The following is a 14577-nucleotide window of genomic DNA, read 5'->3' on the forward strand; positions in this document are numbered from 1 at the left end:
CAATCAGTAAACAAAAAGAAAATCTAACAAGCTGGTCCTCTCTTTCTGCTTAACAATAACACGAGAAAGGCCGTTAATCTTATACTGCCAACTTTAAATGAATATATTGTTATGTATGTTGTCTGTCACCTTGTTTCTATGGTTGAGATACGTTTACTTTTTTAAGCTGTTTTGTAAGTAAGTAAGGCATTATAGTTAACTAAAATTAAACTAAAACAACACAATGAATAAATAATTCTTGCCCTCATAAACATGAAGCAATAATGTTGAGTGAAATGCAAATGAAATATATAAAATCAACAGTTTATGTATCCAAATAATGAATCATTAAGAAAAAAGTAATGGGTATAAACTGAATGCATACCAATCAAGTACATTTAATTAGACCATATTCCATAAAATTTTACATTTTACAGTTATGTAAGAAATTACGCGGAACACATACTTAAAATCAAATTATTAAAGTTAGCATTTTGGGGATAAATATTTTTTGACAGTAGATTTGTCAACGAATTTAAAAAAATAAAAACTATAGTTTAGATTTTTTTTTTTTTTTAAATTACAATTATTTTGTCAACTTGGAAAGCTAACTAAAAATTTGGTTAAAAAGAAAAAAGAAAAAAAAGAAAAAGTGATGATGATGGCTTTGATAGACATGCTAATTGAGACTTTGGGTATCTACAGGTCTCCTTTCAAAAACATATGTGTTTTTTAATAGTAATACCCACCTGCTGAAGTCTGCCTAATCTCACCTTGATAAACCACCTACACACTACACCTACAAGAGCTGCTCAGGCATAGATAATGCGTGTATGGATGGACCCCGAATTAAAACACGAGTACCTTAACAATAACAGTATGCAGCACCCTCCAGTGGAAGGTTTTAGTGTTTACTTTAGTAACACATTGGATGGGCAGAGACTTGAGTGAATCATATGAGTGCCTCAGAATCTTCCATCCACCCATTATTATCACTTTTCAGTCATGCATCAATCAATGGCCAACAGCACCAAAGCAAAGAGACTATTAGGATATATTTTTAAAAATCTGAATACTTAATTATTTAATTATTAATAATTTCCATGACTGAAAGTGATTTTATACGCACAGATGGTGAATAGACAAGTCCCATTAAAAGTCTGTTAAACAGCAGTTATTTGGTCAGTAGGTTTATGGCAGAATAACGCCCAGTAAAAGAATAATGCTCCCATGTACAGTAACGTGGCACTGTTATTGTTACTTTTTGAGGTGTCAGGTTCTATGTGTTTATACACCACTTATTATTTATCTCTGGCTCTCTTCCACAGCATGTCTTTATGCTGTCTTCCTCCCCTCACCCCCAACCAGTATGGCAGATGGCTGCCTATCCATCAGCCTGGTTCTGCTGGAGGTTTCTTTCATTTAAAAGGGAGTTTTTCCTTCCCACTGTTGCCAAAGCACTTGCTCATAGGCGGTCATCTGATTGTTGGAGTTTTCTCTGTTTCCTCTGTATTCTCTAAGCCCTTTACCTTACATTATAAAATGCCTTGAGACAACTATTGTTGTGATTTAGCACTATATGAATATAATTGAATTGAATTAAATTGTCATATCAGGCTTTCACAACGCTGTTTTGCAAACTATCTGTTGTAGACGCCACAGTAGGCAAAATTGATCCCAACACTGATTAATTCCCACTTCCACAGACCCGTTTATTGCGCTAATTCAAACTGAAGCTGATAAAGAAGATTTATGGCTCAAGTTAAGAGCAAAGTACACTTATCACAAAGAGCCCTGCCAGCCAGGGAACAAAATACATGTTTGCTTCATACAGATGGATGATGAGCCTTTTGGAAATGATAAGTAATCATAGGATTGGCATTTAACACATATCCTGTTCAACGGGCATGCTTACTTTTGGGGCAGTAACGTCATATTGTGCCAGACCATTCAGATTAGCTTAAGAAGGAATATAAAAGGTCATTGTTACTTATATTTCACATAATCGTAGTTGCCAGTATAAGCGCTGACTTTCATTCATTTTGCTTGTGTGTATTTTCATGCAAAGCACAGTTTATTAAATTAAACAAACTCTGTCTGCACCTTGCCCTTCCACTGAGCTCCGCTGCAGAGACAAAGATGTAACCAATCAGGGCTACATTACAAATGCCTTCATTTTAAGGGGAAACACTTTAAGGGCTCTGTGACTGACTAAAGGAAACTGCAGTCATTATTAATATTATTAATGAAATGTGATTTTCTACTGTGTCGGTGGAAAAATGACAGAAATAGCAGCTCTAAGAATAGTCTGTTATGGCGTCAACATACTTTCTTCTGCATGATTAAGGTAACCTGAGACTGTCAGTTTAATTCATGGGACTTCAGCAATGCTTAGCAGTGGAAAGGAGTTTTTTAAAGGCCAATTTCTTGGTTTCTGCCATTCTTTGCACATTTGGCATATTAATGAAAATGGGGAAATGCCTTCTGTGCAGTTCAGTGCAGGTGATCTCTACACAGTAATAGTAATTTAACCACAGCTCGCTCGAACCAGGAAGTCATTTTTTTTTTTAACTCAAAGAGATGTCTAAGCCTATCATCAGCTAAAAAGAAACAACAAAGCTCACAAGCTGGCTACAAAAAACAACCATCAGTATGGTTTTGTAACAAATGCTAAAACAGTTGAATTAAAACGTGAAAGGTTTTTAAGACCTAATCTTTTATAAATACCAGCAATCCTTGTCCCTAGTGAGACTTACAATTGTAATAACATAAAAAATAACATTAAAATAACATTTTTAAAAAACTACATTCAGCAGATTTTTGTAATTTTTAAGAATCTATATATGAATATAGATCTGTTTTCATCACTTGTAGTTTAAATCAGACATTATTTAAAATATATACAGTGAAATAAAGTACACTTGTATAAGCTGCACTTTGGAATTTGCAGTTAGGATTTTAACCTGTTTTGACTTTATTCACCATGCAGTAAAGGAGAAATTTACTGTGCAAAATTATGGTGAAAAAATTATTTGCCCTTGTTCTGATATCAGTCTGGAACACTGACTAATGTCAAAGAACCCAGAACAACATCTAAAGAACTGCAGGCCTCGCTTGCCTCAGTTAAGGTCAGAGTAAGAAAGTAAGAAAGAGGCTGTGCAAAAATGGCATCTGTGGGAGAGCTCCAAGGGGAAAACCACTGTTGAGCAAAAAGAACACAAAGGCTTGTCTCACACTTCCCAAAAAACATTTCGATGATCCCCAGCACTTTGGGGATTTTTTTTTCTTTAGGAGTGACTAGGTCAAAGTCTAGACTCCAATCTAATCAGGATGCTTTGGCATGACCTTAAACAGACCATTCATACTTGAAAACCCTCCAGTGTGGCTGAATTATAACAATCCTACAAATAAAAGTGAGCCAAAATTCCTCCACAGCAAACGCTTGATTGAGAGTGGATGTATCCACAGCTAAATAAATAAATAAATAAAAAATTAAGGGAGTACTTAAATCACACATAAATCATAATGATTTAAATGTTCAAGATCAAAAAAAATGTTTTAACAAACGCTGTGTAATTTGTAAAAAAATAAAATAAATAAATACATAATAAATGTTAAAAATGGTCCGAGTGCCCCTTAAATGTTTTAGCGGCATAATTTTGTATATGTCTATATTACGTCCGTGGATAATGGGTGATATTCACTGTTGTTTGGTTTAGCCTGATCAGATCGATAAAATCGAGAATCGATTGAGCTAAAGACAGGCAAACCAAACGATCACAGTGCAAGTCGATGGATCCAACGACTGCGAAAAGCAGCGATGGCATTTTAACCAGAAGACCAAAACAATTTCGGCGTCGTGCAGTATCATTTTATTTAAATTAAATTACATTTATTTGTATCTAATAATAAGCGAGAGAGGAGAAAGAGTCAACACTACAAGAAACTCTGCGTTAGTGGGTTTATTTATGAAGCGAAGACTTCCATGAAGCCTTTGCCACACATATAAGATGAATAGTGAACTAACAAAGACTTCCCGTGCACACAAGGGATGCAGACAAAACAAGTAAACTGCATTGTGGGACATCCTGCGATGGAAATTTAACAGTTTTCCTCGCTATATTATATTCTAATGAGCTTCTTCTGTCTAATCGTACACTGCTAATATTGGGTTATAAAGTCTCAGGATTGGTTCGGTCTGTGGGCTCAGCGCTCCACATCGCAAAAATAAGCCATGCAGTGTGAGTTGTGGCCTATAGCCGGCGACAGAGAGCCCCATTTCTGTAAAAACAACATCTCACCTTCTTTCTTTAGTCCAAGTGCTGGAGCACGTTTGAGTGACCATGGAGTGCGTTTGCTGTCATGTAGTTGAGCGTTAATACGGCGTGAATAGCAGGAGAGGGGGACTTTCGCGTGGATACGAGGACCCACAGTCGAGCCATGGCTGCACGGGAGGAAGGAGAGGTTTTGCACAGTAAAACAAGGCACCACGACGGAGCTGGAAGTGTAAACAGCTCAGAAGGCTTCAGGAACGGCTATGTGAAGAGCTGCGTCACCCCCCTGAAACAGGACCATCAGAGGGGATTTTTGTTTAGCGTGTGCAGGTTTTGCAACGAAGACATTCTCAGCTCCAAACTGTTAAAGGTCTCTGCCCTGTACGTGGGCGCTTTTGTGATTTTCGCGGTCTCCTTTCTAATTTCCAGGAGCTTGCAAAGTGACTCGCTTTGGGATTTGCGGACTTTTTTGTCGGGCTTCTCCCAGTCCATCAGTCCTTTATTCAGCATAGGATGTGCTTTCTTCTTCCTGACACTTTACCTGAGGAGGAAAAAGAAGGAGAGCACCAAATGCTGGCTGGTGTCACTGCCAGCATCGTGTTACCTCGGGGATTTTTTGGTCTTGCGGTTTTTACAATGGGGAGAGGACCAGCACCAGATGCAAATGGTGGGCAGGTTGTTATTCGTGTTGGGATGTGTGGGTCTGCTCACGCTGATCCCAACGCTAAAACTCAAACACAGTGTTCTCATACTGGTTTTTGCCAGCGTTGTGTGGCTTGTTTCTTTCACAAGTTTGAGCGGTCTGCCCGCACTGCTCAGACCGCTCTTTGCCTGCTTTGCGGGGGTTTCTGGCTCCCTGTTGGGGCTCTGCTTTGACCGCTACTACCCGTCGAGGGAAGCACCGAGTGGGATTTCCAGCGCGGAGGAAAAGGTCCCTGTGATCAGACCTAGGAGAAGGTCCAGTTGCGTGTCGCTGGGGGAGACGTCGACCAGCTATTATGGCAGTTGTAAAATGCCTCGCAGACCTTCGTTGCCCTGTATATCCAGAGAGCAGGTAGGTCTCCCCCCTGCAGGACCACGTCTGTTGCTGCTGTTGTTGTTGTTGTTGTTGCAAAAGTAGGCCCACTGTTCATCCACAGCTACTCTGAGTGCACATGTGCACAAGTTGAAAGCACAATACTGTATCACTAAAGCCCACACAGAGCATTTACAAAAGTCACTTTGGTAGAATTTGTTTTCCAAATTCAATATGGTTGCTGCAGGTTGCTTCTAACACGTATATAATATTCTTATATTAATGCTAATAATCTGTGATCGATAATGTCAAGCAAATGGCCAAAACCCCGATTTTAACCCTGAAACACAATGCTACCATTGGTTTGAAGTGCACTCGGATACAAAACTTAGGCAGTGCTGTCTCTCCACATTTTCGTGGGAATGTCCTCACCGAAGAGCTCGTGTGGCACACAAGCCATAAAATGCAAGTGCACGTCAACATCCTCCTGGCAGCATAACAGCACAGCCAGCAACAAAGCAAGTGATGTGGGCTCAGTCCCACATGACAAACAGTCAACAACACAAAATGATGGCAAGCGCGCACTGGCATCTTTCAGTGTCCACAATCCCACAGCAGAGCCTGCGGTGCTCCTTTCCACTTTGCAGCACTTCTGAAAACTGATACACCCACATGGAGTGATATGCGTACAAAATGAAGACTATCAGGTTGCATGCAATATGTTGGGAGCAAACAGCTTACGCCGCCCGTCGCCTTAATTTAAGTGTAGGCAGTGTAGACAAATGCCAGCATTATTGTTGCCAGTGCTATTCTTTAGTGGATGCCAAGCCATCAGTTCACACACATTGTTTTGTGTCCTTCGAGGTTTGTTAGAAATGATAAGAGAACTAAAAATATATGTCCAATTTGTTTCAGTTGTGCTATTTCCAGTAGTTGTTTTTAACCTCATTGTGTTGTGTGCCGTTAGAAGCCTGATAGTCACATTGCACTAGGCCTCAAACAGAGCACCGAAAAGTTGAATGCACCTTGTGTGTTGCTGAAAATGATGGAGAAGTGAATAGTTACATGGTAGGTTGTAATATCTGTGAATTAGGCTTTGGGATTAAGGCCTCAGCTCCAGCATTTGTCAGCTTCTCATTATTATTATTTATAAGAACTGACCTTAAATATTTTTGGGAAAAATATTTGAATAGAAGTGGAAATTTGCAAAGTCAACCCAACAAAAGCAAAGAACTGTTGCCTCGCTGTGTGCCTGCAGTTAGTTTTTAGGCTTTTTGCTGATAGGAATTTAATTTAAAATTACTGGGCAATACTGCTTTCAGCTAAAAAGTAAAAACGGGACACTGATTGCAAATTAACAAATTAATAATAAACTTTAGTTCCCACATGTTATCATCACAGTATCCTGGCCTCTCTTCCAGTGAACACTAAAGCAAAGAGTTTTTCTTTGTGACTAGAAGAGACAAACAGCTTAAGTGCTCTCCATCTGCTGCGTGGACACATGCCAGTCAGGTGAATTAAAGCCTGGATTGCCCGTTAGTTGTCAATGTGTGAGTGAGTGTGTAGTGAAGAGCTATCAGGGATGTTTGTGTCTGTTTTATATTGCACATAAGTAATAATTAATGATTTAAAGACCTGACCGTTTCTGTGTCAGATGCAGATTAAAAAAAAATAAAATACAGAGACAGATAAAAACACTCAGGGTTCATTGGTAATGTCAAACACGTTATTTATTTTCACATAACAGTTCAGTTCATAACAGTTCTGCATTTCTGACTAGGGTACTGGTTTCTGTCTTTCAGTTGCAAAGACAGGAGGTTGTTTTTCTGTTTGCAGCAACATGTGGTTTTCAATATAAAATGTCTATCGCCTTGGGAAAACTGATTTAAAGTTCAACCCCAATGCAGACACAAGTCAAGATGCTCTGGATCAGAACTACAGACATGAGTGTGCGACTAGAGTCAGACTAAAGATATTCAAATTGTGCTTTCAAATCTCAAAACAGAACATTAGAATCATTGTCAGATCACAGTTGCATGCTATCATGCTCCCTCATCGCACGCAAAACTGCATGTTGATTTGAACTATTATGTACTTTATTAGCGCTAACTTCAGCATCAGTGCTTTTTGCACCATCATGTATAACAGTTCCATTAATGAAATGGGGCTCGTCAGGGCTTAAACCCACGGCCAACAACCTTTAACAAAACAGATAATGATGTAAACACAGCTTCCCTTTTTTAAATCTCTGATAAAAGACCGTTTTATAACTGTGGCAGTGCAGAAAATAATGGAGCAGATAGAGGACATTCCAGTTGATGCGTCACATTTCTCCGTATGTTTTTTTTATTTGTATTTTTACATTATGATACTCCTTGAGTAAAAAAAAGAAAGAAAAGGATGTAGCGCACAACAGTGGCTGTTTTTTGTCATCAAGTGGAATTTTGCAAAGTTGAGACTCATCTATATCCTGTGTTTGGTGACTTTAGCGGGTTCTGTCAGAAAAATCAAAAACAGCCTTTAGTCTTTCTACAATACATCTATTCACAATAGTAGGAAGCTTTTTTTAAAGTCATGATTGAACTAGCAGATATGCTCTCAATAACGCGCCATTGTTATTAGTCTTGTTCCATCATGAATACCCTTAAAAAAGGCAGCTTCAGACAGTGCAACTCCTAAGAGACACCACAGTCAGATATATATTTATACCTTTTTAGGCGCATGTTTCTAACAACAATAAGTAGCAGATAATGAATAATGTTTAATTGGTGCTTACAATAAGTGTAAGTAAATCAAGGACATTTTCCATGTTTCTTTTCCACTGAGCTAATGTCACTGATGACAGACTTCCTAATTTGAAATGTGAATCTATTGAAACAAGATCCCAGCCGCTGTGGCATTATATTGCAATAGTAATGAGACAAGATTATATCCAGTGACGAAACATAGAATTAGAAGAATTTTCCCTGGAAATTTGAATTAAATGCATAAAATAACAACTTTAGTGCTTTTAAGTTAACAATAATTAAAATAACTTAACATTGTAACTTGTAGGAAGTCTGCACGATAATGTCACATAATACCACTGAAAAATGTATATCACTATGTAACCATATTAGTTATTTCCATCCACTCTTGGCTCTTCCTGTCACATGGAGCGCCACTAGCGAGCGCTCCGGCAGCGCTCGATGGGGTAATTTGTTTACATATTTCAGTTGCACGTCACCAGCGGATAGTATCTGCCTCTTCAAAGCCTGTTTGTAGTCAACGGTGTGGTTTTTCCTCAAGTGGGGGAAAAAGTGTGTCTTCACCCAGCAAAATTCCCGTGCTTTGTTAAAGTAGCTCCCTTTTTTGGTCCTAAATCATCATCGGAAGCTGACTCACAGCTCTTACGCTCAGATGTGCCTGGGCCTAAAAAGATAAAATATTAAAAAACAATTTGTGCAGTTTCCCTTTTCACCGTCTCCTTTTTGAGGAGTGCTGGATCTCCTCTAGTATGTAAAAAAAGCCAACCTTTAACTTGATTTTCATGGTATTGAGGTTCACAGAGAAGTGAATCTGGCAACTATGGCAACACGTCTGTTGATGCGGCCAAAAATCATACTTTAGTCAGCACCGTGTGTTTCCCTTTGCTTGAGATCGTTACTGCTGGATGTTCTGTCTTAGACACGTGAGGACCTCACAGTAGAAGGTATATGATTATAATCTGCTTCTGGGAGACAAATTCATGTACTACCTGATGAATGTTGAAAACAAAATGCTACACAGCACATGCTTGTGGCTACACGCCAGGTCCAGTGTGTTCCTTTTATCATTTGACTAGATATCCAGCTCTTATCACCAGATGTCGGGCGTGTTTATATAAAATTTCTTTCTTTGCTGTGTGTCCTTTCCAAGAGGTCCATGATGAGGTTGCAGAGTGCACAATGAAATAGAGGGTAATTGGACTTCCAGGAAGCAATAAAAAAAAAGCAAACGTTTCTAAAGTGAGAGATGTACGACGAGATGGTGTTGACATGGATCATTGGTCATATTAGGGTTATGTATGGTTTTTGACTTTTATGGGCTCGTTCCCAAAACTTTTTGATCACGCCTCATGAGAGGAGAGACATAATTTTGTGCTAAATCATTTTTTAAGTGTCTTTCTAGAACGTCTCTGATTTTGTTAAAGTTACACCACAACATATTTTCGTCAGACAGTAATAACTTCTTAACTTCTTTCAAATCACTGTTTATGAGCGAGAAAAATCATTTTTCTTTATGTTAGGGCATTTTTTACTGCCTTCTTTGCCTGTCTTCTCTTTCTTTAAGTTTTATTTTCAATTGCAAAGTAGTCAAATTACAAAAGTCTGTTTTTAAAAGTACCCTACTATTTAATCATTGATCTTTCTTTTTGGTATTTTTGGTATCACTAAGATAGAACTATAATGATGGTTTACAGGTGCCACAGATATATACTTCTATATCCATTTGGTTCATTATGCAAAGCCTTATTTTAATTTTACACCTCAAATGTATGTACATAACAAGTACTGTCTGTAATATGCACATTCTAGCAGATTTTCCTTAAATTGTGTAAAACAGTGTACATAGTTTTTTGGTGTGCAGATATTGTTTATGTAGCTGGCTCCCAAAATTTTATTTGTCTTGCTTTGCATTGTGTTTCCACTGTGGGCCTTACACTGGTGGAGGTGGAACAGTATGAGTAAAAACATGGTAATAAAAGCAGTTTTAACCTAGTTTTTTCCCCCCTAAAATCTCATTTACAAATCACTTCTGTGAGTTAAATGTGAGGATACATTTATGAACATACTGTTTTAACCTTAAAGCTTTAAGATGTTTTTCTTTTAAAGTGTTATGTCAGCCACCAAGTATTGCTCACAAAGTCCCCAGTCACTTGAAGGTATTATTCCAATTTCTGGTACATTACAGTACCAGAAATTGGTTAACAATTGTGTAGAACTAGTATTTCTTTGATGTTTAGACAAAAGCCATCACCGTTGTTTCTTAAAGGTAAAGTTAGGAATTTTGGACTCCAGAGTTGCTGTAGAATAACTTGAATTGAACTTAGGGTATGCACTGCTATTACACTCCGTTGCAGTCCTGACAGAACCAAAGGCCGAGGAGTTATTCCTGTTCCTGTTATAGTTTTTTGAAGTCCGGTGCCTGGGGCGCATGCTTAATTGGTCCATTGCAATGTAAATTCTCTAGGAAAAGCCCCTAAAAAACCAGCAGGCATATCTGAAAGGAGTTTTGCCCTCACTGTCTGATGACAGAATCTATGTCGCTCTGACCGAAGCGGACCCTAGTGGACTGGGAGACATGGGTTTATTAGATAGCAAAAATCAGGATTTACAATTGTGTTCCCAATTAAATTTGGAATTAAAAATTCAATCATTCAGTCCCTAATTTCAGTTACCAAAAGTTGGCATTTGAAAATTAATGAAAAGGTTTGTAGTCATAAAAAATATTTGATGGAATACAATACAACAGCAAGTCAAGTATCATGACTGGCTAAAAAAGGAGCATCCTGGTTCGACAAATTGTTTAAGAATTGAAAAATCATGTTTGTGAATGGAAAATTGAATGTCCAGTCAAATATTATTACCTTTTAGAAAATCCGATCACCTGATGTCTGAATGTGTAATCTGAATCAGTTTATACATTTCAATACTGCATCTAAAATGCAAAGTAAAGCTTTCTAAATAAAATCAGGAAAAGCTGAAGCCTTCTCTGACTCGGTGTCCATTTATGTGGAGTGGCAAAGTGTCCTGTACGACGGAGTTATACAAAGAAAATGAAGGAAGCATTTTGTTTTAGTAAACTACTGATTTGTAATTACTGGTTCATTGCCATAAGTGACAGGCTTTGGAAGAGCTTTATTTTGAAAAGACTGAACCTCCAAACAGGTGTAATATGTTAGCTACGTAACACCTCCGACTCTGAAGACATTTAAGCACATTCACGGTTCCACTCGTGTCCACTCAAATCATGAACTTTTTATTTTAACTGTATACTGTTTACTACCTTTGTAAATTTTATCTGTCATTTTTTAAATACTCTCAGGTAGTGGGCAAGCATAAAAATGAAATAGACTTTGCCGTTACAGCCTTACTTAATCTTTTGTCAACCGCAACTCTACAATTTAAATAGAATTGTACCAACTGCACTAGTGTCAGCGCTTCTTTGGGCAAGAAGCAAATGCAAAAATGAGAGGACATCATCAGGATTTCACCTTGAGTCAAAAAACTACTTTACTATTCTTGAAAGCCAATTTCTCAGCTCTCGCTGCTTGTGACTGTATGGGAACAGTTTCTGTTGTTAGTCGAGAACACGATTTTTTGTAATGTGTGATCCTTGAATGTGTCAGATTGACAAGATAGGAAAACCCTTTGTGGTTGCTGTCACCTTAAATTCAGGCTATGAATTTTAGACTTAGTTTTAGTTTCAGTTAATGTTAACTTGTGCTCTCAGTTTTACGTTTTGTCACTCAAAATCTGCACAGCCAAAGCATTGTGGGTTAACTGCAATCGCAGAATCTTTGATTTACTATGTTAACTGTGTGTGTTAAATTCTTATTTAATAGATATTTTAAACAGATCAATGATTTCAATCTGACTTAGTAAAAACTATATTTCGCTAATTTCATTGTGGGATCAGTCTTGCACTTTGAGACTGTCTAATAGTCATAAGGGTCACCGGATGGAAAAAACAAACAAACCCAAGAACCCACAAACCAAGTGAAAATTTATATTAACCGCTCCATATTTGGTTATGGGCCTTTAGAATAATTTATCTCCAATGACTGTTTTTCCAAAACAGTGATTTTATTGTCCAACCCTCTCTGTCAGCGTGCGTCTGTGAGATCAACTGAGGTATTTTGAGACGGAGAGAGTAAAGTAGACTTAATTTTTTTTTAAAGTAGGATTAATGTATTTGGGCTTTCATGGCAGAAATCTAAAAGCTCTGCTTCATGACTAAGACCTCAGAGGCTGTATTAGCAGGCCAGTGTTGAATTCAGGGAGACAGCCCTTTTATGTGTGGTTACCACTTCACGGGGGCAAGAAGAAGTAAATAATACACTTAACTAACCCCCCCTCCCATCAGCGCAACCCCCACCATGCAGACAGGAACAGAGAAGCAGGCTGTAGAGAGAAAGGTTGGAGGGAGAGCAGCGAAAACGCAGAGCAGCTCTCAGCTGTCACGTTAGCTTGCTGTAAAGCCATGTGGAATGATATAACATTGACGTCACAACCAAGTGACGTACAACAGGGTTATTGCAGAGAAGGGGGGGGGGGGGGATTACAAGTCTTATTAATTGCCTGGTAGTATATAATGTCTGCCTCCAGCAGCGATGAGAAAGAGCGAAGCACTCAGTCTTTAGGCAGTGTGCAGTATGAAGTGTGTTTTGGTGGAAAAAAGGTGCCACAAAAAAAAAAGAGTCTACTTCATATCAACTTATTCATTCAGAAAATCACATAAAGGTCCAAAATATATAGAAATTATATATTTATCTGTAATTATACTTTGCTTTGATATATGCATATATTTTGCTGGCAGTTTATTTAATTCTGTAAGCACTGTGTAAGTTAATGTTTACTTTGAGCAAATCCTGCCTTATCAGTATTTTCAGAAAAGCAGTCACGTATGTGTTGGAGAATCAGTGCTTGTAATCTGCTCGGGCCTAAATGCAGTTGATCTACAGATCAAATCGTGGTGAAAAACGTACGTTTTTACTGTTATGCGTCTTTAGCCTCTTCATGTGTTGTTTGTGGAGATGTAAACCCTTGATGCACGTTTAGTTTTCCCCCCCTTTGATTTGCTGTTATATCAAAACTGAAACACTGTCTGAGCAATGTATATTAAATTCAGGAGTAGTGTGTGTGTGTGTGTGTGCGTGTGTGTGTGTGTGTGGACTGCATGCTGAAACAAGCACTGTTTTGTGTTCCAATACACATTTAATCCTGGTCATTGCATCTTTTTCAATTTGGTATTAAGTATGAAAAAAGCATATATATCTCATATTTTAATTGTATAAAAGATAATCAAATCAAGTCTGATTGGCTGAGATTGGGCCACTCGGGGCCTGATATTTACAGAGGATGCATCGTGAACACTTAAGACAGCACTGATATGTAGTTTTATGTTGTTGTTTTTTTTTTAACTTAGAAAATAATTTAAAATAAAATAGTAGACGTGTTTGTGTAGTATAAAAAAAATTTAATCATTGTTTTTTTTCCCTCTCAGTCCAAGTCAGACAAGAATAGTTTTCAAATATAGGAATTGTGTTTTTCTTGGTTTCTAAATTGAAATGGAAATAGCCATTTTTAGCGAAAGTGATAATTCTCTGGGACAAATTGTGAGCCAAGCTGAGCCTCTGTTGAACTGAAGGAGAGTGATACATGAGGGGTAAACTGTGTGTTTAGGAGGTTGTGTAACAGTTGCGATATCAAGACCAAGATGTCCCAATTCTCAACGTAGCAACTTTTCACTGATTCCACAGGTAGCTTTCATAATATAGGTAACAATTTTATAAATATTAAATTAATCAGTAATATTGTCCGTATGAGTGATGGAAATTCTTCAGGTGTTTCTGTTTGAAAAGTGTATAATTTGCAAGCCCCAGTTGGGAATTGCACTGGTTAAAACTCTTGCTTTTTGGGATTGGATCCAGATGGGCTGCCGTGATAGCTTCTGTGAATTCTGCTCCCAGCCCGCTTTCTTTAAAGTCAAAACTAGTTTGCGTAGCTGCTTTTAATTTCTCATCGCAGCGGCAGAAGTGTTAGAAAGGGTTAACTTGTGCGAGGCGCAGAGTGAAACAGGATGCAGCGACTGCATTGTCAGCCTGCTGGTGTGAGTGCAAACAGATGAGGAAATGCTGGAGCGGGTACTTCAAAACTCGGGTTGCCCTGGAAACGGTTTGCGTCATGATCACCAGCAATTAGCTTGCAGCTCTTTAGTTTTCATGATAGGTCTACCAGAGCTTAGCCTAATGACTCTGGTGTCTGAGGAGTCACTGTCTAAAAGGGGGCTGAAAAAAAATTATGAATTTATAGTTTTATTTTCTTTGGTTTTTGTTGTTGTTGTTGTATTTTTTTTAACATTTTGTTTACAAGACTAACAATAAATTACAGTTATTTGAGGGATTAGTTATGGCAGCATGTCCCCTGTTTCTTATTTGTCTCTAATGAGCCTTAATGTGCTGTCCCGACTTTGTCTCAGCCTGTATTATTATCTATACAAAGCTTATTTGTGCTGAGTTTGTGTGTTGTTGAGGCCCAGAATGTTGGACTGGTCAGAGCGATGCGG

The 14577-nt window shown here is 38.2% G+C and overlaps 1 protein-coding gene across 2 annotated transcripts in view; it reads left to right on the forward strand.

Moving 5' to 3' along the window:
• The first annotated feature begins 3852 nt into the window (after nt 1-3852).
• The window catches only part of pde3b (phosphodiesterase 3B), a 48823-nt gene continuing 38098 nt past the window's right edge, over nt 3853-14577 (forward strand). Inside the window, exon 1 of one of the 2 annotated variants that reach the window (XM_085402485.1) lies at nt 3853-5307. In XM_085402485.1, the coding sequence (XP_085258611.1) occupies nt 4420-5307 (888 nt within the window). In that variant the 5' untranslated portion in view covers nt 3853-4419. The remainder of the gene's footprint in view (nt 5308-14577) is intronic. The other variant, XM_085402483.1, reaches the window with a different exon arrangement.

Source organism: Rhamphochromis longiceps, linkage group LG1 (genome assembly GCF_057381845.1).
Source record: "Rhamphochromis longiceps isolate RC_006_pf linkage group LG1, R_longiceps_female_GT1.1, whole genome shotgun sequence".
NCBI classification, from domain to species: Eukaryota; Metazoa; Chordata; class Actinopteri; order Cichliformes; family Cichlidae; genus Rhamphochromis; species Rhamphochromis longiceps.